This window comes from Camelus bactrianus, chromosome 17, assembly GCF_048773025.1.
Source record: "Camelus bactrianus isolate YW-2024 breed Bactrian camel chromosome 17, ASM4877302v1, whole genome shotgun sequence".
NCBI classification, from domain to species: Eukaryota; Metazoa; Chordata; class Mammalia; order Artiodactyla; family Camelidae; genus Camelus; species Camelus bactrianus.
This window is the reverse complement of record NC_133555.1, coordinates 44980719-45005412: the sequence shown is the minus strand read 5'-3', so window position 1 is coordinate 45005412 and position 24694 is coordinate 44980719. Positions and strand designations below refer to the sequence as shown.

Below are 24694 nucleotides of genomic sequence, written 5' to 3'. Positions count from 1 at the left end.
ACTTATCTCATCAATCACCCTTATCAGTGACTTCATTCATTGCATCAAGGTAGTTTCTCAACAGCAAGTGAGTATCCGGGACAGGGGTCTGGACAGGGCCTCCCTGCTGGAGGAGGATGGCGGGGGTTAGTGGGCCCGGAGGCAGAGTCCTGGAAATGCGCGGACCTCCGGAGTCCACCCTCCACCCCTCCCACCTGCCGAAGGGCTCATTCTCCCAAAAGTCATAACTCCGTGCCCTGTGGGGGGTGGGATCCGTCTGTTCTGCATCTGCTGATCATTCAGAACCTTAGGAGCTGGGCCTGGGACTGTCATCAGCAACAGGGACCACCGCTCACCAGACAGTAACAGAAAACACGCGTGCTCTATTTTACGAGCGATACATGTACGTCCTGTGATCGACGCAACCCAGTGTTGAGCCAACTGACATCCTTCAAAGCCCAACGACCCCCATTCCTGGGCTCTCAGACGTCTGCCTGCGATCCCTCAGCAGATAAAGTACATTCTTTACTGTGTTTCTCCTAACAAACTAATAGCCTAGGTAATGCCTGAGCTCACAATAGCTCAGGCTGGCTTGTTTCAGCTCATGAGTCATAGACCCCACCGCCCCTCACGGACCTTAAACGTCTTACCTCACCTGTAACCAATCAGAGACTTGTGCACAAGCCGATCAGGCACCTTGTGACCCGACCTCATAAAAGACCCCGAAAACTGGCCCTCGGTGCTCACACAGGCACGTCTTGTCTGTGTGTCCGCTGTTGTCCGTGGCAGTGCACCCTAATAAACTCCTTTCCTATTATACTTTATCTCTGGTAAATTCTTTAACCAACATGTGCATCACTATGTCATCAAACGGCCTGCATGGTGTCCACAACACCCAGGACCACAGACCCCGTGGATGGGGGTGGGGTGGGGTGGGGTGGGGTGGGGTGTGTGTGTGTGTGTGTGTGTGTGTGTGTGTGTGTGTGTAAAGCTTTACTGAGATATAATTCGCATGCCATGCAATTCCCTCAGTTAAAGTATATCATTCGTGGTTTTTAGTGTTAACTACAAAGCTGTGCAACCATCATCTCCAAAGGAAACCCTGTGCCCTTTAGTGTTTGCTCCCCATTTCCCCGCCAATACTCCATTTTCCCTGCTCTGGGCAACCACTCCTTTCCTTGTGTCTACAGATCTACCTGCTCTACACATTTCATGTAAATGGAACCCTGCCGAATGCACAGGCACCAGCTGGCACTGCAGTCTGCCCCTCACGCGAGGCACTCAGGTCTCTGAGCTTCTATCTGCTCATCTGCAAACTGGAGGTGCTGCTGGGACATCCTACCACAGAGGCCTCCTTTGATGATGATCAAGATAGTGTCTCTTAAGCGTTGAGCAGAATGCCTGGGTCAGTAACTCTTAGGTGTGACATCTCTGTGGCCTGGCCAAGGGGAGCCCCCACTGACCTCCAAGAACATCCCATGCTTTTCCATTTCTTTACCTTCCCATCTACTATTCTTTGACCTGATTTGACGAAGCCTCTGATTCTGATGAAGGGCCGCCCACCCTTCAGGTGTGTCTCAAGCTCCATCTCAGCCACCCGGCCATTCTCATATTTTCAGTAACAGGTTCTCTTTCTGCTTTGCAGCTCCTGAAGGTTCTTTCACGTAAGGCACTAAACGGACTCACCTGGTGGCTCATCTGGTGAGCAATGGCTTGCGCTGAGTCTTCTCATTGGCCCGGTCCTGCCACTGCAGCACCAGCAAAGCCCCCACCACTAACGGGACTGCCTGAGGGCCTACACTCCCCCTGAAATGGAGCAGGACCCTGTGGGGTCCTCCCGGGTACAAGTCCGCGTTCCCTGTTTCTTGTCTGTATGAAACAGGCTGCATTCAGCCTCCTTGACATTCCCTGAGTTCCAAAGGGCAGATTTAAACAGTTGCTAATCAGGGAAGGGAGTGGGTACAGAAATATGGGAGGAGTCAGGAAACAATAGTGCAGCCTTGGGGCAGGGTCCTGGTTCCTCCTCAAGGAACAGACATAACAATACCTTTGAGTTCTTCAGGGACTAAGCCCCCTGCCCTCCCGCCCCCAGGGGGAGGGTGGTAACTTCAGACTGAGCACAAGATTCCTGGAGCAATGCCCCGTTACCTCCCCTCCAACCAATCGCACAGTGAGTCACACACCTGGCAGCACTTACCCCAAATTTTGCCCATTAAAAACTTCTCCCTGAAAACCATTGGAGAGTTTGGGGTTTTCAAGCATGAGCCACCCGTCCTCCTTGCTTGGCCCTGCAGTAAACCTTTCCCTGCTCCAAACGCCGACATTTCGGTTTGTTTGGCCTTGTTGGGCACACGAACTCGTGTTGGGTCACACCCCCCGCAGCGTGCTTTCTTCCCAGCAACGGGCCTCATCCCCGCCTCTCACCTGAAAGCACTCACAGGGCAGCAGGCCCGGGGGGCAGGCAGAGGAGAAGAATGCCCCCCGTGACACAGATGGCCCCTTGGGTGGAACCAGGGCCAGCCTAAGAGGGATGGCGCGCCACGGTGCTGAGCCCAGGCAGGGCACCAGGGCACTCAAGGGAGACCAAGGGTCTAGGGAGGCTTCAGAGAGGAGTTAAGGCCAGTGCTGATGCTGTGATGGCCAGGTGGGCAGAGGGAGGGGATGAAAAAGCACCAGCAGAGGATACGGGGAGGGAGAAGGGGAGAAAGCGGGAGCAGGACAAGGCTGTGTGCTCAGGTGGGGGCTCGGCTTTGTTTTTAGGCCCCAGAGCCCCCAGATATCACCTCTTGGCTGCAACCCAGGGGCTGGCAAGAAGACGGGAAGGCGGACAAAATGCAAGAGGAGGAAGTGAGAGAACAGGACCTCGGCCTGGAGGGAGGGAGAAGGTGGGGAGCAGACCCGAGCTGATGCTTCCTCCTCGGGCCCACAGGGCAGGAAGTGAGGGTGGAGGCAGAGATAAGTCTGACAGGAAGCTGAGGAACAAAGGAGCTACACCTGATAGCGGAGGGGGCGGGGGAAGAGGGAGGTGGGTTAGGGAGAGAGGTGGAGGTCAGAGAGGACAACTGGGGATGGGGACAAGGGAGGCCAGGGACGGATGAGTAAGCCGTGGGCCTCCAGAGAGGCTGGAGACAGGGAGGGGATCGTGGCTCTGATGAACGGGCTGGAGGAGACCCCCCTAGGGCTGCCCAGTTCCTGGTGAACCAGCAAAGGCCAATGGTGGACCCACTCCCAAAGGAGGAGGAACAAGGAGACAGAGTGGAAGGGCAAGGGGGCCTGGGGATTGATGGCTCTTAAAAAATAAAATGGTAGTAGGGGGGAGGGTATAGCTCAGTGGTAGAGCGCATGCTTAGCAAGCATGAGGTCCTGGCTTCAGTCCCCAGTACCTCCTCTAAAAATAAAGAAATAGGTAAACCTAATCACCCCCCCCCCACCAAAACACTAAATAAATAAATGAATCACTCTTCAAAAAATATTTTTTAAAAAATGGTGGTGACGTCTAGGCAGGACGGGGAAGAACGGCGCCTTCATGGTGGAGTTTCAGGTCATCAGCTAAGTGAACGAACAGGCTTGGGAGGCAGGAGAGTCAGGGACAGAAACACGAAACACGTGGCCAGGGAGAGGATCGTAAGCTTAAAATTCCAGAGGTGCGTCACCAAGAGACACCTTATGCTGGGCTGTAAACCTATAAACCAAGACTTTGCAACCACCACCACTGTTTAATTTGGGGACATTTCCACACACGCCCCCCAAACAAGCCCCATTCCCACTTGCAGTCACACTCTATTCCCAATTTCAGTCGGAGGCAACCATTAACGTACGTTCTGTCTCTATAGATTTGCCTTTTCTGAACGTTTCATATAAATGGGATCATACAGTATATGGCCTTTCGTAACTGGCTTCTTTTACTCAGCGTAATGTTTTTCAGATGCATCCACATTACAGCCTGAATCAGTAGTCTGCTCCTTTTCACTGTGGAATACTCTTCCGTAGCAGGGATATTCCACATTTTATTTATCCATTCATCAGCTGATAGACACTCTGAATTATTTCCAATTTTTGGCTATCATGATAATGCTACTGTGAACATGGGCATGTAAGTCTTTGTGCAGACACGTGTTTTCAGTTCTCTTGGAAACACCTAGGAGTAGGATTGATGAATTCTAAGTTAATTATATATTTATCCCTTAAAGAAACTGCCAAATTGTGCTCCAAAGTGTTTGTAACATTTACATTCCCACTAGCAAAGTAGGAGGGTTCCCGTTTTCTCCACATCCTTGCCAACATTCGTTCCTGTCCATCTTTCATTATTAAAGCCATTCTAATCGCACAGGGAATTATATTCAATACCTTGTAGTAACTTACGGTGAAAAAGAATACGAAAACAAATACATATATATGTTCCTGTATGACTGGAAATATTGCACTGTACCCCAGGAATTGACACAACATTGTAAGTTGACTATACTTCAATAAAAACTTTTTAAAAAGCCATTCTAGCAGGTGTGAAGTGGAGTTTTTATTGTGGTTTTGATTTGCACTTTCTTAATGATGTTGAGCATTAAGCATCTTTTCATGTACTCACTTATCAGCCTTTTGTATATCTTCTTTGGTGAAATGCCCTTGCAAGTCCTTTGCCTACTTTAAAAAAAATTTCTTTTGATGGGGGGAGGTAATTAGGTTTGTTTGTTTGTATTTTAATGGAGGCACTGGGGATTGAATCCAGGACCTCATGCATGCTAAGCACATGCTCTGCCACTGAGCTATACGTTCCCCGCTCCTTTGCTCATTTTTGATTGGGTTGTTTGTCTTCCTGTCATTGAGTTATAAGAATTCTTTACATATTCTAGGATCAAGTCCTTCATCAGATATATGATTTGAAAATATTTTCTTCCAGTCTGTGGCTTGGATTTTCATTTTCTTACTAATGTCTTTTAAGGGCAAAACACTTTTAATTTTGATGAAGTCCAATTTACCCCATTTTTTCCTTTAAGGGTCATGCATTAGGTTTCAAATCTAAGAACTCTTTGCCTGACCCAAGGTCATATAGATTTTTCTCCTTCCAGAAGTTTTATAGAGGAATTAAATTAGAAATCATTAAAAATAAGACATGCTAAAAAAAGGGCCCCACAAATATATGGAAATCAAACAACGCATTTCTAAATAATCTATGTTTCAAAAAAGAGAGAAACTTGTCCTCTTGGCAGCATAAGTGCTGACCTCCTCCCAGTTCTCTGGTCTCTCCTCCTCACTCTTCATCATGTTTGTGTCTCTCAAAGACCAGCCTGAGGTCTTCGACTCTTCCTTCTGTGTCCTCTCTTTTTAGAGGACCTCACCCATTCACATGCAAATGATCTTATACATATATTTCCCCACCCAGCTCCTCCCTCTGAATTCCCCATCCATAATCTGACCTCCTCCTCTAGTACCTTCTCTCAGCTGTTCTCAAAGCCTCTCTGACTCAGCTGTCCAAATCCAAACACAGGATCATGCTCTCCCAGCCCAAGCCCTCTCTTGACATGTCTTCTTTCCATAAATGATACCACCTGCCCAGCTGCAAGCCTGGAACCTCAGAGTCATCATCCGAGATACATCCTTCTCTTTAAAGCCCCACATCCAATCTATCATTCCATCTTATGATCTAACATCAGATCTCTCTCAAATAGTTGATGTCATCTCCACCTTGGGTACCACATCCCAGTCTCTCAGTGAAACTATGGTCCAGCCTCTGAGAGTTTCCCGGAATTCACAAGAACTGGCACCCAACCCTTCTGCACCCTGAGGTCATGGAGGCTTGTCACCACAGTCCTGCCATGTTGCTCTCCTGCTCTGGTGGGTCTCAACAGAAAGACAAAACCTTGCTGTGGTTTAACTGGCCTGTCCCAATGTGGTCTCTACCCACTTTCTAGCCTTTTCTCTGAACCACATTCCCTTTTCTCTGTGTTCCATACATTTGGGTCCTTTATGAGTTCCTCACTCTTGCCATTTCCACCTCTAACCACATGGCCTTTGCACATGCTATCTCCTCTGCCTGGAACGCGTTTCCCTCCATTTCTACCACGTTAATTCTTACTTATCCTTCATATCTCTTGTCAAGCATCACATCCACAGGGAAAGCTTCCCTGACCTCCCTGATGAGGTCAAATGCTCCAATTATTATCAACCCCCATATCTCTTCTTAGCACCTGTTGCAGCTGCAGTTTTATCGTTTAATTTGTTGGGTTTTTTATTCAATTTGGAAAAAAACTGGGGGGGGAGTGGGTAATTAGTTTTATTTTATTTATTTGTTTGTTTATTTTAACAGAGGTACTGGGGATTGAACCTAGGGCTTCATGCATGCTAAGTATGCACTCTACCATTGACTTACACCCTCCCCCACTTATCATTTAATTTGGATGATCATATGATTTGGGTCTGTCGCCCCAACTACACTGTATGTTCCATGAGGGCAAGAACAGTATCTGGATTCATTGATTATTGTATCCTTAGTGCCGGGAACACAAAGCTTGGATGCATAGTACCACTGAAAAATGTTTGTTGAATGAATAACTGTCATGATAAACTCATCGAGGATGAAAACAGGACTTGAAGACACTGGAGAAGACAATGATGAAGGAAGACACGCTAATGTCTTCAAAGAATAAAGAGCAGGGAGGCAGTAATGTGGCCAAGGGAGAGCTGAGGAGCCTACAGACAGCAGTGGACGCCCCCAGGGCATGGGACACCTTCACATGGAGGTGGGGATTTCTGGGAGTATGGAGTTAGGCATGAACAAGAGGAAAGAGGCTCCTCTAGAGAGTCACCCCTTTGCTTGGACAAGATTTCCTTCAGGATAAAGAGGAAGTGTTCCTCCTAGTCAGTATCTAAGGGGACTCCAATTTTTCTTAGGAAAAGCAGGAGAGCTGTCATTCACTAAAGGAAGTTGTCAGTCAACGAAAATGGGGTCAATGGGGAACCTTCAAGCTGGCCATTGCGTCCCGGAGATGGGCCGTGGTCCCGCACCCGAGGACCAGCTGCACGCTCACAGGAAGCCCTCCACTCCCAGACTGCCACCCAGCATCCCAGTAGCAGCTTGTTTTGATTCGTTATCAGAGCCTGAAAACCAGATGTCTGTGGCCTGGAGTCAAACATTTCCCATGAAGACACATACCTTGGTCCACCCAGGAAATTGGATAAAGGTGTCCCGAGGCAAGTCAGGGATCCCCCTGGGAATAGAGAAGTTAGCCACGTAGAAGGCGGGGGCTGTGAGGTTAGACGGGCCGTGGGCACAGGCTTTGTCGCGGCAGCCACCGTCACGGTCATTCCAGGCCTCCAGGCTGCTAAGAACTGCATTCTCTGTGTCCAGCGGGAAGATCTCCCAGTTGATGAGTATACTGGAATTAAGGGTCAGGTTCGAAATAAGACCCTGTAAAGGAGAAACAGAGCAGTGAGGGTGGGGGGAGGCTTCCAGTGACTCAGTGGTCTGGCCCTGAATTCCTGGGAAGAGCAAACTGGCAGATGAAACAACACCAACAGGAAATGAGACTCCCACTGTGTGCACCTCAAAGTGACACAGATCTGGCTGGAGGCCAGAGCTTCTGACCCCAAATCCCTAGTTTCCAGGGTTTGGTGCAGAGACCTGGCTAGCATGGAGGAAAGATGAAACCTGAGGTTGGGAGAGTAAACGGAATGGGGGATGCAAGAGAATGTCCTGCCTACAGTTAAAGGAAAGAAAGGACTGTGGCAAGGATGAAGGTGAGCCTCAGCCCTGCGTTCTAAAGTTATCTGTCCAGCGGGGTCAGGGGCCTGGGGTGTCCGTGGCACCGGCCACTGCATCGAAGCCTCTGCTCCAGGCTCATCTATCTTCCTCTTCCCATAGGGTCCATCCCGGTGGGATCCCACATTTGTCCCAGGACACCTCTCAATACCAAGCCTCAACTGCCCAGTTAGGAATTCAATCAGATTCACCAGGCAGCTGTGTGCCAGGCTCTCTGCTGGGTCCTGGGGACTCGGAGACAGCAAGTCAGTGTGGTCTGTGACAGCCAAGCAGGAAAGCCACTTCTTGAGCACTGCATCGGGACATTTCTACTGGGGACAAAAGTGGCCCTGGCATGGCCGTTCCCTAAGAGTGTAACTGCCTTGCCTCTGAGGTGCCTCCAGGAGGGTCAGGAAATCACCCCAGACACCTGTCCTGTCCCAGGCGAATGCTGCCCTCACTCCCTCGGTGCAGCCTTCTCTCCTCTTGCAGATAGTGAGCTACCCACGGGGAGCCTGTTTCTCAGCACCTCAGCATCTCTGCATTCCCCAAAGCGCCTCACGGAGCACCTGCACAGAGCACGGGTTTCACAAACGTTTGCTGAATAACACTCTCAAAATGCGTATTAGAAAAACGTATTCGGACTAGACGCCTAGGCATAGAGCAACTGACAGAGGTGAGAGGCAGTGCACTGAGGTAAAGGCTTTCTACAATTTAAGAGTTTGTCCCAGTTCGTCCACACCCAGAAATCAGAGCAGACCAAACGCCAGGCTGGCTCTGTCGACAAAGGAGTGCCTTGTGCGAGCTAGGTGCGTCTTTTTAAGCCAAGGGGATGCACAGTGCAGTGGCTTCCTCCTCCTGTTTCTTTCTAAAGGATGACTGAACTCAAACACAGGGTTAGGGTTCTGTTTGCAAAGCTCCACTTTCTCATCGCCTGCAAAGGAAAACAGGTCTTCAAAATAACCCAGCTTCTAGGCTGCAAAACAAATCAGGGTAGGCTCACTCATCAAATGTGGCAAAGTGTGTGTGCTTTTAAAAACTGCTTCTATGTGAACAGGGCTGGAGGGAAAGGATGTAGTTAGGAGAGTTTTTCCATGGATTTACAAAAACTTCCCCCAGTGACTTTGGCATAGTCTGGTCAACCTCTGAACCTCACTCGTAAAAGCGAGGCTGGGTCTACCTTAAAATCGTTGATAGCATTGCCGAAGTTCACACGCCCCATGTTCTCCACAAGGAGGTCCAGGGTGTCTCCAGCTCTCCCCGTTATGTTCAAGGTGCTCACAGCATTTCGCTCGAGGACTCCCTGGAGGACCTGCGGGTTCAGTGTTGAAGGAGAATTAACTCGGGTGGGAGGGTCCGCAGAGGGCAGCCCTCTCAGTTAACTCAGCATTCATTCTCCTGCCTTGAGAACACTCTGATGCCTCCTTTGCCCAAGTCACTGGCCAGATGGCCAGGTTCCTACGATCACTGCTTTCTACAGTGGACTGTCACCAGACTCAGCTCCCAGCAAGGAAGGGGCGAGGCTCGGTTCCTTGGCTCTGGAATATTCTTTGTTTTGTTTTGTTTTAATTTTTTTATTGAAACGTAGTTGATTTACAATGTTAGTTTCAGGTGTACAGCAAAGTGATTCAGTTGTGCATATACATATCTACATAGTTTTTCCTTTCAGATTCTTTTCCATTATATGTTATTACAAGAAATTGAATAGTTCCCTGTGCTCCACAGTAGGTCCTTGTTGTTCATCTATTTTATACATAGTGATGTGTGTCTGTTAATCCCCAGCCCCTGATTTTTCCGGCCCAGCCCTTTCCCCATCAGTAACCACAGTGGGCTCCGGAATGTTTTGCTGTGCATCTATGTTTAACAGAGAGGGAACGGAGGCAAAGGTTCCAGGGAGGATTTCCAGGACAGGAACCACTTCATGTTCTCACAGCACACAAGGCCGTCACAAAAAGTAGCTTCTAAAGAACATGGAGAGATGTGACAAAAATCAGATAAACGAGATAAAATCAGAGAGTTAGGTGGAGTAGTCTCACCTCAGAGTACCTGATATGATGCATTAACCACAAAGATTAAATAATAAAACGAGGAGGAAACATCAGATAGTTTAGCAGCAACATACTCCTAATTTTTGAAAAAATGCAAGATTGAAAAAAAATGATGTTACACTGACCATCGTTCACTAAGACAACATCCAAACTGGAATTTTAGACACAATTGCCATCCGCATATGCATCATGTGTTAGAAACTTGCTCCCACGGAGGGCAGGGTATATGGCTCAGTGGTGGAGCGCGTGCTTAGCATGCATGAGGTCCTGGGTTCAATCCCCAGTACCTCCATTAAAAAGAATACAATAAAATACTATTAAAAAAGAAAAGAAAATTTAAAAAGAATATTGGAAAAGAAAAGAAAAGAAACTTGTTCTCCCTGAAATTAAAACCGCAAATGACAATAGAATCAAAATGTTTTCATTTAAAACTTTCTGAACAACCTCCCTTGGTTAGGAAAATCCCTTCCTGTGTTTTTTCACAGGACCGTCTCAGTGAGAGGAATGGAAATCCTACAGTGTCAGCTTTACTTTGCTGTGAAGCAGATTCTGTGTGTGTTCTAGCTCTAATTATCATGAACAAGCCTGCAGAAGGTAACTTCTCAGGCAGGATGGAGGCACAAAGGTCAATGAATCCAGGCTCCAGTGTGTACAAAGCAGACCCTGTCCTCCAGGAGCAAGGAAGACACAGGTGACATCTGCGGTCAGCCAGAGGGGACGGCCCCGGACTGGGGACACCAGGAAGGCTTCCGAGGAGGTGGGGCCTTGCGCACAGCCCGCAGTTGGGACAGGGAGAGGGTGGGTCTCAGGCAGACAGAGCAAGAGTGAGGCTGCATCTGCAAGCAAATGGCACAGCTAAGGGGCATCTTCAGGAAGGGTGGAGCCTGAGGTTGGAAATGCAGCAACGGCCTTGACGGTCATGTTACCAAGTGCAGCCCCCACCCCACCCACAAGTCCAGAGAGAATCCTTACCCCGTTCACCGAGACGTAGGCCCGATCGTGGACACCATTGGAGGGTGAAGAGAGTGGGGTCGGGCTGCTGCAGTTTTGAGGAAGCGTGGTTCGGTACAGCACAAACCCAAAATACTGGGCAGAAAAGGATGCAAGAAAAACACATCACTCTTGCTGTTCACGTTCAGAGAACCTGGCCCCTCTCAATCTGGGTGAAAGAGATGTTTCTAAAATCACAGACGTGAAATGCTTCCCCCGCCTCGGCAAAAATTCAATCTGAAAGGAGGGAACCAGCTTAAATTCTCAGATCACGGGTAACTATCGCAGCAGCAAACTGCAAGGAGGCCTGAACAGCATTTTGTCAAGCATCCCCTCCCCTCTCACTCCAGGCAACTGGACCCTGGCAAGTGTTCAGTGACTTCCCAGAATCCCTCAGGGGGATCCGAGCCTATATACCAAAAGGCTATTTAATTTACCTCAAAAACCAAAACCAAAAGATAAACAACAGAGCCAAGAACGTTTGGTAAAACATTCTCCAGGTCCTTGGCCTAAATCTGGCCTAACGTACAAAACAAGAGTCAATCAGAAACCGTTTGAAGTGGAGGAGCTGGGGGAGGCGGGAGGAGGGGCAGGCAGTGAGCGATGGAGGGGGTGTAACCTGCTGCTAAGTCAGAAAGTACTTTGAGATGCTGGGATCCTGGTCCGAAAGGATGGCCCCAACAGCCAGCCTCGGCAGCAAGAGTCCCCACAGCCTCCGTTAGTGGCTTCCTGCTGTGGCCATCAGCTGGGGAAGCTGGACAAATCCTGACTCACAAAGAGAATCCAAATGGAAATCTGGCACGGAACAGGGGCAAAGTTCCTCATTCCTAGGGTCTGGAAAGCAAGAAAGTGCAGCGCAGGCAAGTGGAGCTGAAGAAAACCGTTAACCCACATTCCTGGGCTGCAGGAAAGGGCTGAACTCAAGAAACACCAAAGGTGTTGCTTCCAAACCTCTAAGCACAAGGGTGCCTCCCTCCCAGACCCCACATCTCCATCTCTGTCTTGTTTTTTAGTTTTTAAAGTACCAAAATGGTAAGTCCTAACTCAGAGACTGAGGAAAACTTTGCAAGGGGTTTCCAGGAGGTCAGCAGAAGCCAGGGTGCGCCCTACAGAGGTGGGGCTGAGGCCTCTGGGGACGGGGCAGGGGGCAGCGGCAGGGGTACCCGCCTGGGGGTTCTCTGGAAATAAACCTCCCATGGGCTTGCCACAGACCTGGAACAGCCAGGGCCTGGGAGCCCCACCCGATCTGAGCGCACTGTGTTGGCCCAAGACGAGAGAGCAGAAGGCCTCTGTGAAAGAACAATGGCTGCAAATGTCTATACATTAACCTGGGATTTACTCCCCAGGTTCCGACTGCTCTGTGTCTGCGTCTCGTCTGCCAGGCTCACTGGCCCTGCTCGGGGGAGAAGGCAGGTGGGTGGATTACCTGTGTGTACAGCCAGGTGCACTGGAGCTGGAGAAAGAGCTCTACCCCACGTTCATTTTAAAAAGGGACTACTAACAAGTATTTATTTTTATTTATCACAAAGCAGTGCTGTTGGAATGAAATCACAAGTATAGTAATAGTAACTGGAGGCAAAACACACGAAAGGAAGATGAGATATGCCATTGTCATGCCGCCCTCCAGAAGGAGACCTCCACGGAAAGTCAGAAAGGGGGACCCAGGTAAGTTTCCATTTCAGCAAATGGGGCTGAGATCCTAACTAAGTGATCACAACTAACATCAAAACAAAGGGACAGAGTGAGCTGGTGGGCATCCTGATAGGGAGCCCTGAAAAGAACACACCACTGCTGTGTTTGTACCAAAAATGTTTCACTGGATCTAACCAGTGAGGGGCAGTCTACACACTGACTGGGCTGAACTCTTTAGAAATGTCCATGTTTTGGGAAAGAGAGCGAGAGGGAAAAAAAAGAAAAGAAAAGAAAAGAAGAAGACTCAAGAACAGTTTCAGATGAAAAAAGACTAAATGCAGTCAGTGACTGTGGACTGGAAACTGGACTGAAAAAAACGAAGCTACGAAGGACATTACTGGAGTGAGCAGGGACACCTGACTGTCGAATATATATCAGAGGATAGGACTGTGTCAACGTGAAATTTCTGGAGGGTGATCATTACTTGTGGTCATGGAAGATCAAATTCTTCTTAAAAGATACAGGCTGTAATATTTAGAGGTGAAGTGTCATCATGTTGACAACTAACTCAGATGGTTTAAAAAAAAAAAGAGGGGGTTGACTGCCTACATACACAGAGAAAGATGAAGCAAGCGAAGTGACTGTTAACACTTGGTAAATCTAGATGAAAGCTCCAGGGGTGTTTGTTGTAGTCTTCCTGCAACTTTTTTTAGATTTGAAATTTTCCAAAATAAAAAGGTGGGGAAATTTTTTACAACAAAGATGGGGCAGTGCCTGGAGTTTAAACACACACACACACACACACCCACACACAATGTATTCTGTTCTTGTTCTCTTCAAAAGCAGGAAAAAGAATCTCTAAGAGGGAGGAGGGTATAGCTCAGTTGTAGAGCACATGCTTAGCACACATGAGCTCCTGGGTTCAGTCCCTAGTCCCTCCATTATAAATAAATAAATAAAGACCTAATTACCACTCACCCTGAAAAAAAATTTTTTAACTCCTAATTAAAAAAAAAAAAAGAATCTCTAAGAACCTAATCTATTAAGAACATAGTCCCAAATAATTGTCTTTTTTGAGCATGAAAATAGTGGTTTTCCTCTGATACCTAGTAATAAAGATTATGTCAACAATACACTCAATTTATCGCTTGTACAGCCTTATGTTGAAGCAGGTTGAGCTCCTCCCACTCTGAGTGATAGTAAGAAACGGAGGCGGCGAGCAACGTAGGAAAGATCAGCCCGCTGTGCAGTACTTAGAGCCTGGAGTCCCATGGTTACGTACGTGGGGTCTGACTTATCTGCTTACCGTTTTGGTCCCTGCATTCAGAACAGGCACGGCAAGGCAGTGCGCAAAGCGCATTTCTCAAGTAGAAAAAAGGAGGAAGCATGATCTTTGAAGACCCACCTGTTTCACCTCGACGAATGTTAAAGGATAAATGCTTTTTCTGGGTCCAGAGGGACACAGGATGTTCAGAGCTTCCTGCACTGTCTTTAACTGAAAAGAAACAGAAGCAGCATTCACTCACTGTCACCGCTCTCTGGTCATCACAGCAGAGAATTATGTCCTTAGCCAAGACAGTGGACTTGACCAAACCCCCAAATAAACTGAAATGGTCCCAGTTCCACTCAGTGCTGTTCCCCCGCCACCTTCAATCAATTCCATCCACTCACTGACTCTGGATGAAAAGTAACCAATGATAATCTTTTTTTTTTTTTTGATAGTGATAAGAAAAACTAAGAGCATAAAGGGCTCCTATCTTATTATCTATTTTTTTGATTTGGAATTACAGCTTCACTGAGGTAAAACTGACAGTAAATGTCACATATTTAAAGTGTACAATTTGACAAATTTTGACACATATATACATTCATGAAACCATGACAACAATCAAGAAAACAAATATAACCATTTTCTCCAACGGGGTTCTTGTGTGTCTTTGGTTTTGCTTTTTGTTTTTTGTTTTTTTGGTCAACAAATTAAAATGATGCACTTCTTGTTTGGGTGGCCTATTGTGTTCTTGTTTTTTGTTTTTTTTTAATTGAAGTATAGTTGGTTTACAACATTGTATTAATTTCCAGTGTACAGCATAGTGATTCAGTTTTTTATATATATATGTGTGTGTATATATATATATATTCTTTTTCATATTATTTTTCATTATAGGACATTACAAAACATTGAATATAGTTCCCTGTGCTCTACAGTAGGACCTTGTTGTTTATCTATTTTATACCTATTAGCTAGTATCTGCAAATCCCAAACTCCCAATTTATCCTTTCCATCCCCTTTCCCCCCGGTGCCACAAGTTTGTTTTCTACGTCTGTGAGTCTGTTTCTGTTTTGTAAATACATTCATTGATGTCATTTTTTTAGATTCCGCATATGAGTGATATCATATGGTATTTTTCCTTCTCCTTCTGGCTTACGTCACTTAGTATGACAATCATGGATGATAATCTTCAAGACCGGCAAACACACCTATTTGTAAATACAGTCTCCCATATATAAAAGGCCCTTAAAATGCACGAAAGCCCACGTAGCTCCAATGGCGCCCTGCTCTGAATCCGCAGTGGATTTCCCATGCCTGTGGGTATCACTCACCATTTTATCTCCTTGCCGTCTTTGCTGACTGTCAGCTCCTTAAAGGCAAGGTCTGTACTGTGTTCATCCCCAGGGCCCAGAACACAGTAGACACTCGATAAATACTTATTCTAGCCAGCCTAAATGACTGGGTATTCCTGCAAGCCCAGGATGCTTATTCTGATGCAGTAACAACGGTGATAACAGCTACGACCACTGTGTGCCCCTCCAGACTCCAGGGGAGACGGCACTTTGCCCACACACCTCACTGAACCCCCACAACACCTGGTGAGGCGGGCATCCCTGTCCCCTTATTACAGGGAAGAAGAAACAGGGACTCAGAACAGCTCACTTGAGTCACGGCACAGGCAGGATCTGCAACTGGGTTCAGCTCCAAACCTGGGACTCTCCCCGACAGGATGCTGGTTAGGAATTTTATAAACATGCTCCAGGGTTACCTCACTAACATGCAGCATGGAAGAAAAACATCTTAAGTCCAGTCCCATCAATTCGGCTACTCGGATGGGTGTTTTCCCACTTGGGCAGCTAAAGGAACACAAGTCATGATGAAAGCTTTTACCCTGTATGACTATGTTCTACATAAACTTAACTCAGTCATATGCCAATTTGCTATCTAAAAATTGTCTTGAGGGGTAGGGTATAGCTCAGTGGTAGAGTGCATGCTTAGCAAGCAAGAGGTTCTGGGTTCAATTCTCAGTACCTCCACTGAAATAAATAAATAAACCTAATTACCTCCCCCACCAAAAAAATAAAATAAAAGTGTATATATTTAGTAAACAAAGAAAAGCTATTTCTTGCCTCACGATTTTCCTTCAGGGTAAACAGAATGTGCTTTGGGGACTACGGTAGCTTTGTTTTAGCAACGTTGCTGCTTTAAACATTTGCAGTTATTTTCTGTGGCATAAAAATAAATCTTTCTTTCACAGTTCTGAACACACAAACCTACCCTTCCCTCAAGCAACAGGATCAATGAACGAGTAAAAAGTGCTCCCTTTATAAGGGTGATTAAAGTCTGATTAATCTAAAGAAAGATTCCTATCGGGCAGACAGACTACATTTTTGAAGAATGCAACACACGTAACTGACACTAGGTGGAAAAAGTAACCACAGTTCAACCAACCATAATATCAAAGGGGTTCATGAATGGAAACACTATACAATCACACAATCATGTTTGGCATTTTTGCTTAAAGATAAAAACTTCTGATGCTATTTTAGAATATCAAGATTCTTAAGAAATAGGTACCTCTTTTTTTTTTCTTGTGAGTTAACCCACGTAGGAGTTAGGGATTCTAACAGGGGAAAACCTGAAGACACAGATGGTCAAAACAAATTGACTTGGACCTACGTCACTCCTGACTATCAAATGGAACCTCTCGTCTTTTCCCCTTTCCCTAGAATAAAATGCCCTTCACTCATATTTATGCTTCATTTCTATCGTTTCCCCCTGATGTCCCATTTACCAAATAAACCATGGGCCACAAAAATGAAAACATGATTTTGAGATGCAGGGAAGTGGTATAATTCAGGGCAAAGACCTATCAGAATTCCTGTGGGTTTTGAGAACCCCTTAAAAAAGGGGGAACTACAGAAAAGAACACGACCAGCCATAATAACAAGGTGACGCTATTCCCACCAGGGCTCCTAGTGCTGCTTTTGACATTGGTAATGAACCAAAATGATCTAAGAGCGTCCCACGTGCTCACCCATCAGCACACTCACACATCCTCTCACCTCCCATGCCCCGTTTTCCCAGAAGCATTATCCACCCCCATCAGTCTCACAGAAAACAAATTCACAGAAAAACAATAAACCAGTCCCCGAGCCTCACACTTTCACTTAAAACTGCTAAATCCCACTTCCTCACTCGCAAGGTTTCTGTCTTTTTTTTTTTTTTTTCCCCTCTTACCTTTTTCAAAGTAACTTTTCCATATGCAAACTTTGGTGTGGATGGAGGGATAGGACCTTCGGGTACTTTTTCAAACTATAAACCAGAGTGGAGAAAGACAGAAAAGAAAAAAAGCTGTTAAACTCTCAGAAACATTATCTATACAATTCATTTCTCAAAAGGAGGGTCAAAGTCTCAAACAACAGTGCCAGTGGTTTCTGGAAAGGCAGAGGAACAGAGAACTTTCTCCAAAACAGAATCTAAGTGTGTGTCTGTGTATGTCTGTGTTTTAAGCTGCAGGAATCATTCACGTAGTTACAGAACGAAAGACTTCAAAACAGAGAGCAGAACTGGTAGAATGAAGGTGACAGCTGAAGACTGGACTGGGGGGAGAAAAGGAAGACAGTACGTGGTGAAACAGCCTCCAGAGGGAGGTAGCCTCTAGTAGGGGAGAAGAAAAAGAGAAAGAAAACATGCTATTTGTGGATTAAATTTCATTGGTATATTAAAGTTCTGTGTCTGTGTTAAATTTGCTGTGGTTCTGTAAGAGCACATTCCTACCCCTTCTTACAAACCCCACACAGAAGTATTTCGGGGCGAAGGGTCCTGACATCTGCCCCTCCAGAGGTTTAGGGCACACACGGATGCGGGGAGGAGCAAATGATGACACAGACAGTGAGCTGTCTACAGGGGCGGGTCTGGGTGTGGAATATACAAGTGTCCTTTGCACTGCTTTTATTCTTGAAACTCTTCTGTAAGTTTGAAATTATTTTTAAATAAAAAGCTACAAAATAAAATCTTATGAAGTAGGTACACACACACATATTTTATATTAATGTCAGAAGAGATGGGTGTGATTCCCAGGTCTTGGAAAAGTCAGTGTCCATCTGGCATCTCCAAGTAGGTTGCACTATCATCTCTCAGGATCCTTATAGCAGTCCGTCTGTCCGTCCGTCCGTCCTTCCTTCCTTCCTCCCTTCCTTCCTCTTTCTCTCACTCTTTCTTTTGGTTTCCCTTTTTGAAACTAATAAAAAAGAAGATAAAAAAGACTTTTCTATGAAAAAGGAACAGTCTCCTGATTCATCATTCTCTTAGTTCTGTTCTTCAGAGGAAACCATCTTAACATCTTTTAATTGCTCCTATTCTTGCTTCTTTTAGTCTCTAAATAATACACTTCTCTGCTATTTCCTGTTTGATCAATTAAAAACCCAACCTTAACTCAAAGGAATTTAGCTCAGTTGTACCCCTCCAGATTCCTCCCTTTCTTGCCAACATGGTGACGTTACCATTTTCAGTTTTTCTCCTGGCCACCTCTGTAGCTTTAAATAATATCCTATACCTTTATTTCTTAGTTCTACCCAACAAAGATATTATCCCTGGTGCCCAAACTTTTAAAGATAAGGTTATTTACATCCTTCTCCAAGCCCTCCTCTCCACTCCCACTTCCAAACCATCAGCTATACGTTGTACATGGTCAAGGTTAAAGGTCTGTCCTATAGCCTCTCTTCATCTGTATACTGACTCTAAATTCAAAACCAGTCAGTGCTGCTCACACTATTACAATGACATAAATATAGCTCTCTGCACAGCTAAGTCATGGATATGTACTAGGATGGCATGCTCTCTCTCTCTCCTGACATTTTTTTTCCCTCTCCCCTGGGGTTTCTAATTGCCTTTCTTTTTTCCTGTCAGCTGTTAGGTTAATATCTCTTGATAACATCTCTTGAGGTTGTCCCAAATCTCCAAAGATGGTGTCTCCAAGCACCCCTTCTCCCGGCTAGAAAACTTCCTACTGGAACCCTCAGTCTTCCTGCTCCAAGGAACCCACATGGAGCACGAAGACAACTTTATTCAACGTACATTCAGGTAACTCTGATGGGGCGCCTAGGTGCCAGTTTTTTACCACTCACAAAGACCCTCATAGCTAGTTATTATATTTCCTTTCTAGAGATGAGATTGAGAAACTTGCTTGAGACTATAAAGAGGGACTTTGACTCCAAGATGGAATCTACGGATCCACCTTGCCTCCTTTTTTGCTGTAACAATAATGGAACAGAAAGTGTCTTCATATGTAATTCCAAAACCAAAAAACCCCACAAAACCTTCTCTCTTCTGCTTTACCTCCCACACCCTTCTCTCATGCACACATAAAGATAAGAGAGAACTTTGTAATTTGCTACTGCCACTTACCAAAAGCACTTTTGGTATGAGCAAATGCTGACAATAATTTTATTTACTGCTTATTACATTCAAACGGATATGACAGAATTTATATAATCATCCTTTCAATATTAGGAGTTAAATTATATCTAGTTTTTGATATTATGAATGATGTTGCAATGAACAACTTCATGTCTACTTGGCATTATCCTTCTTCAGAATTTTTTAAAGAAATAAGGCCCCAAGTGAGAGGTTACTAAGTCAAATGATAGGAGCATTTTATATGATTCTTCCTTTTCTTTTTTTTTTTTTTTTTTTTTAAATGGAGGTACTGGGGATTGAACCCAGGACCTTGTGCATGCTAAGCAGGTACTCTACAACTGAGCTGTCCCCTCTCCTCTGATCTGTGCTTTAATCATACTTTTCAGACCAGTCATAAATACTGCTTCTTACCATACTCATTTAACTGGACAAATTCAACCTAGGAAGCTACTCCTTTCCCAGTGGAATCCAATAGATTCAACGGTGACTGACTTTTGTTTCCCCAAGATCTCTAATGTTTTTATCCATTTGACAAACAACTCTTAACAAGCAAGCACTTTGTGTCAGGTCCTATGCTTGGTACTAAGGATAACAGCAGCCCCTAGTCCAGAGTGAGAAATGTGTGTCAACAAGTTACATTAACACACTAGGAGCAATAGTGTATTCAAGATCTCCACACTATAGTGGGGGAGGTTATAGCTTAAGAGGTAGAGCACATGCTTAGCATGCATGAGGTCCTGGGTTCAATCCCCACTGCCTCCTCTAAAAAAAATAAATAAATAAATAAACTTAATTACCACCCCCCAAAACAAAACAAAAACAAACAAACAAAAAGATCTCTACACTATAAAGTGGTGGCATAGAACACAGTGTGACTGCAGAGATGTGAATCAAAGATGACTCCCCAGAGAAGGTTAACTGAGCTGTGTCCTCATTTTCTGGATGGATAAAGGCAGAGGGACTAGTCTGTGCGGAGGCCAGGAGGTAGAAGCAGCATCTCCTGTAAAATCCACAGAATTAAATGTACTTTCATTTTAAGGCTAGAGAGTCACATAAAACAAAGGGAGAATCGCAAGATGAGGCTTGAGGAAAATAGGGGCCACGTTACGGAAGGCATCCTGACCAGATCAGCGTTTTAGAGAAGTCATTTTGGAAGGCAGACTAGAAAAGCCGAATCTGTAGGAAATGAACTGACTAATGCCACCAGGTGATGTTTTAAAAGACTAACATTCGTTAAGTAATACTTACGTTGTCATCTTTAATTATGCCAGCTCCATGGATCATCAAGAGACAGCTGTGTCTACCCCCTGAGCTAATGTCATTCCAGCCATAAACCAAAGAGAAGACTCAATCGGTCAGTGTAGACTGGTCCTGGGTCAAGTTTCAAACTTCATTAAGATTCTAAAGTCCTGAAAATCATGGTGGCATCTCTTGTCCTCAGTCCCCGCCCAGCCCTAATGACCCCCTCAGGGAATCTTAAGAACCACTCCAATCACCCAGGTCCTCAACTACAACTTGATTAATTTCTGCAGAATGACCCATTTTCAAAAAGCCAGCTGGACTCTCATCTTTGATGGAACCCCTATGAAGAACTGGAACAAAACTCTTAAAAAAATGGGTCTTACATTCATTCAAAAGCATGCAAAAGTAAACTCACCACTGCCCCTCTCAGGAATCAGTAGTGAGGAGGAGGGCACCACTCTACAGTCTACGGCTCATCCTCGAGGTCAAAGTGTTAACCATGTCTGGTTGAATTTTGCCCACACCAAAGAGAATACCTTAAAATGCAAATGTCATGAGCTTTGTCATGCCTGAAGAGTCCTGTGCAAAAGGCCACGTGGAACCTTGTGCAGCCTGATGGGAAATCCACGTCAGTGAAAGAGACTGTCCATCACCACCTGACTTACTCTTGAGATGGATTAAAGAAGAGAACTACTCGACTTTTTAAGTTTTTGGTAAAGGAAAAGAGGCAGGAAGAGCTATACATGGGGATATTTATGATCTTATTTCTTTTCCTTGATGCAAATAAATATTCTAAATACCATCTAACAAACCAGCTAGCTGAACATCTACAAAGTCTCATTAAGAAGGAGCCCATTTTTAAAGTAGTTCATTTCTCTCTTCCAAACCTGAAATATCAAGAAAAGAATAGTTAAGCTTCAACCTGTCATTAACTATTGAATTACAATAGGAAAGAACACATCTGACTCCATATTAGATCTGATACTTTGGCTCTAACCCTGTGCTCTGTTGCCTATGCTTAATCATGCTGGTTCTGCACCTTTTGTAAAAGAATGTTGCCTAGAGCCTGAAATATATAGGACAGTCCATTCTCAAGACTTTGATGTTTAAAGGTATAACATTTCTCCACTCATATAGAGATAGATAAAAAGTTGCAGAACAGAGAATAACATTTGTCTTGTTGGAGGTTTACAGGAACATCATGACCCTAGGAGGACAGCTGCAAGAACAAAGGATTCTGACACCAAGAAGTTTGCAACAACCAATCACACCCCTTCCCCTTCTTAGTATGAAACAAGCCTGAATTCTGACTTAGGGAAGATGGTCTCTAGGACATTAGCCCCCACCTTCTCGGTCTGCTGGCTTTCCAAATAAAGTCATTACTCCTTGCCCAATACCTCGTTTCCAGATTTATTAGCTATCATGCAGCGAGCAGAACTTTGGACTTGGTAACTGAATTACATTAATTTCTGAAGACTCTGTCTCTGTCACAGGTTCATCTTACTGTGCCCACTGGTTAAACACATGGGATTCCCCTTCTCTTGGCCCACTGCCTTCTCACTCAGCTCTCCACGTCGATCTCTCTTGGGCTTCAGCCTCCACTTCCACAGCGACTGCAGACTCTGTGCCTGTCCTAACGACTTCTCCCTGGGGCTTGTCACTCTTAAGTGAGGGGCTCGCCGGACAGACGCCTCCACCTGGATGTCCATCCTGAGCTGAACAAGCCCAGAGCTGAACTTGCTTCCCCACCCCCCTTCCCACCTGTGCTGTCTCGGCAACCTTCTATCTTAGGTGCTGACCCCAGTACCCATCCAGTTATCCAACAAGGTTGTGACCTGGACAAATCTGTGATCCTCATTATTCCTCATACCTGCATTCAGCTAGTTGCCAAATCCTCCCAATTTTACCTCCTGAGTATTTTTCAAATCTACTGCTTCCTCTCCACTTCCTGCTGCCCCTGCCACCATCTCATTTCTAGGTTGCTGAAGCAGCCTCCAAACTCGTCTTCTACCTCCAGAAGTGCCTCAAGGAGGGGGGGTCCTAGCAGTGTGTTCACACAGTCATAGGTTTTTGCAAAATTCGCAAAAGTAATGTGATGTAACCCCGAAAGACTAAGACCCTAGTCTCTTTCTGCTCCAGCTTTCCCGTGTCACACATCCTCTTATGTCAAGAGGCTTTAGGGTGGCTGCAGGGCATCTTTGGGATGCCAAAGGAGAGATGAGGTGAGGGTTTATTTAATGTGGATATAGAATATATTTACAAGAGTCACTGTCACGTCCATGAGTCGGTAAATTATTGCTAACCGATTATTCCTAACGCCCAGTAATGCCAGCTCACTTTTTTTTTTTTTTCGCCATCTCACTTTTAATATGATTGTGCTCTGAGGCACCCAGCCCCAGGAATATGTGGGTTGTGGAGAGGAGACAAGGTTTGAAATGTTATGGGACCAGAACCTGTCTGTAGAAATTTCTTCCAAATATTACCACTCATCCATGAAAGAACTAGAGAGAGGTTCCCCCAGTGTTGATAATAATCCTAAATTTTCATGTAACACTGTCAGTGACAAAATGTGGAGCTTTTCTGGTTTTCTACACTATCAATACTAAAACACACATTTCAGTCAGCCACACTAAAGAGAAAGATTTCCATTCTCTCTCGAGAAAAAGATCAGAAATGGTGTCATCTGAAGAGACAATAAAACAGCACACAGCTGAAAGAACGCAAGGAAAGAAGGACTGCAGAGGTGTTTCAAACGGCTAATAAATCCAAACTATGTTGTTAAGTTTTCTGATGTTTGCTGTTATTTTAATCTTTAAAATATTTGTAATTTGTAATGATTTTTTTCACTCATTTAAATACACATTCACTTTTGTTGCCTCACCCAATATCCCTTCTGAAGTGCTTCTCTGACTAAGTCACTTTCTTCAAGCTCATTAACACAGTATATTCAACAGCCTTACTGTTCCTGGTGAAGGAGGGAGACAGCATCATCTGTACGTTAAGGAGAAAGTGTAAAGGTGATGGTTTACACTGGGCAGGGAGACAAGACCGGGGTATAAAAGGAGAACCAGACACAGTAACAGGTCCAGTCGAGGCGGGAAGAACAAATCCCTGTTCTGGCCAGTCTACACTGAAGTTCACAGTTCTCTTGCCTGTTTCCAGTGCCAGAGTGTGACGGCAGAACGGTCCAAGCCTATGGTCTGTGGAGCAGGGAACCTCAAACAGCAGCACAGAAGGGAGTGGGGGATGACGGTGAAAGACTCTAAAAGCTGTCGATCATAAGAGCCAGGAGAGGTCAAGAAAATATGAGGGGTTGCAGGGGTGGGGGAGAGGCCGAGAGAAGTAGCTAAATATACCGGAGAATAAAAATGTGAGGTTGTACTGAGGCCAAATATAAGATGGTATTTTGCAGGGGAGGGTACAGCTCAGTGGTAGAGCGCATGCCTAGCATGCATGAGGTCCTGGGTTCAATCCCCAGTACCTCCATTAAATAACTAATTAAATAAACCCAATTACCCCCCCAAAAAAGATGATATTTTACCTGTAAATACCTTATTAAAAATCTGATTTAGAGTTTTTTCTATGTTAGGCATAGAAAAGTTCATTATTTCACAAAGAAAACTATTCTAAAAGTAAATCTGCCAGCAATACCACTGCTAGGTGTATACACAAAGAAACTGAAAGCAGGGATCTGAACAGATATTTGTGCCCCAATGTTCAATATAGCATTATTCAAAATAGCCCAAAGATGGAAACAACCCAGGTGTCCATCAGGAGATTGAGTGAGATGAATAGATAACAAATTGTGGTATACAGTCGTCCCTCCGTATCGATACGATATTGGTTTCTGGACCCCTGTGGATATCCAATTCCAGGATGCTCAAGGGACTTCAGTATGTTTGCATACAATCTATGCACATTCTCCCATATACTCTATATTAATTTTTTTTAAACTGCGGATTGAACCCAGGACCTCATGCATACTATGTATGCACTCCACCACTGAGCTATACCCCAAATACTTTAAAACATCTCTAGATTACTTATAACACCTAATACAGAGTAAATGTCAATAGTTGTAAATACAATGTAAATACTAATGCAAAAAGTGGCTTGTATGCAACAAACTGAAGTTTTGCTTTTTGGAACTTTCTGGAATTTTTGTTTTCAATCTGTAGTTGGTTGAATCTGCAGGTGTGGAAACTGTAGAAGCGGAGGGCTGACTGTATACACACAATGAACTATTATTCAGCCTTAAAAAGGGAGGAAAGTCTGACACATGCTACACCACAGATGAACCTTGAAAACATCATGCTAAGTGAAATAAGTCAGACACAAAAGGAAAATATTGTATGGTTCCAATTTGTGAAACATCTGGAA

General features: G+C 45.0%; 1 protein-coding gene across 2 annotated transcripts in view; it reads right to left on the bottom strand.

Annotated features, from left to right (window-relative positions):
- LOC105072686 (transmembrane protein with metallophosphoesterase domain) overlaps window positions 1-24694 on the bottom strand; it is a 76037-nt gene that overhangs the window by 11100 nt on the left and 40243 nt on the right. For both annotated transcript variants that reach the window (XM_074345335.1, XM_045520137.2), the window contains exons 11-15: window positions 16892-16966; window positions 13787-13876; window positions 10732-10845; window positions 8892-9023; window positions 7127-7381 (exon numbers count right to left, since the gene is read on the bottom strand). In XM_074345335.1, coding sequence (XP_074201436.1) covers window positions 7127-7381; window positions 8892-9023; window positions 10732-10845; window positions 13787-13876; window positions 16892-16966 — 666 coding nt within the window. The remainder of the gene's footprint in view (window positions 1-7126; window positions 7382-8891; window positions 9024-10731; window positions 10846-13786; window positions 13877-16891; window positions 16967-24694) is intronic.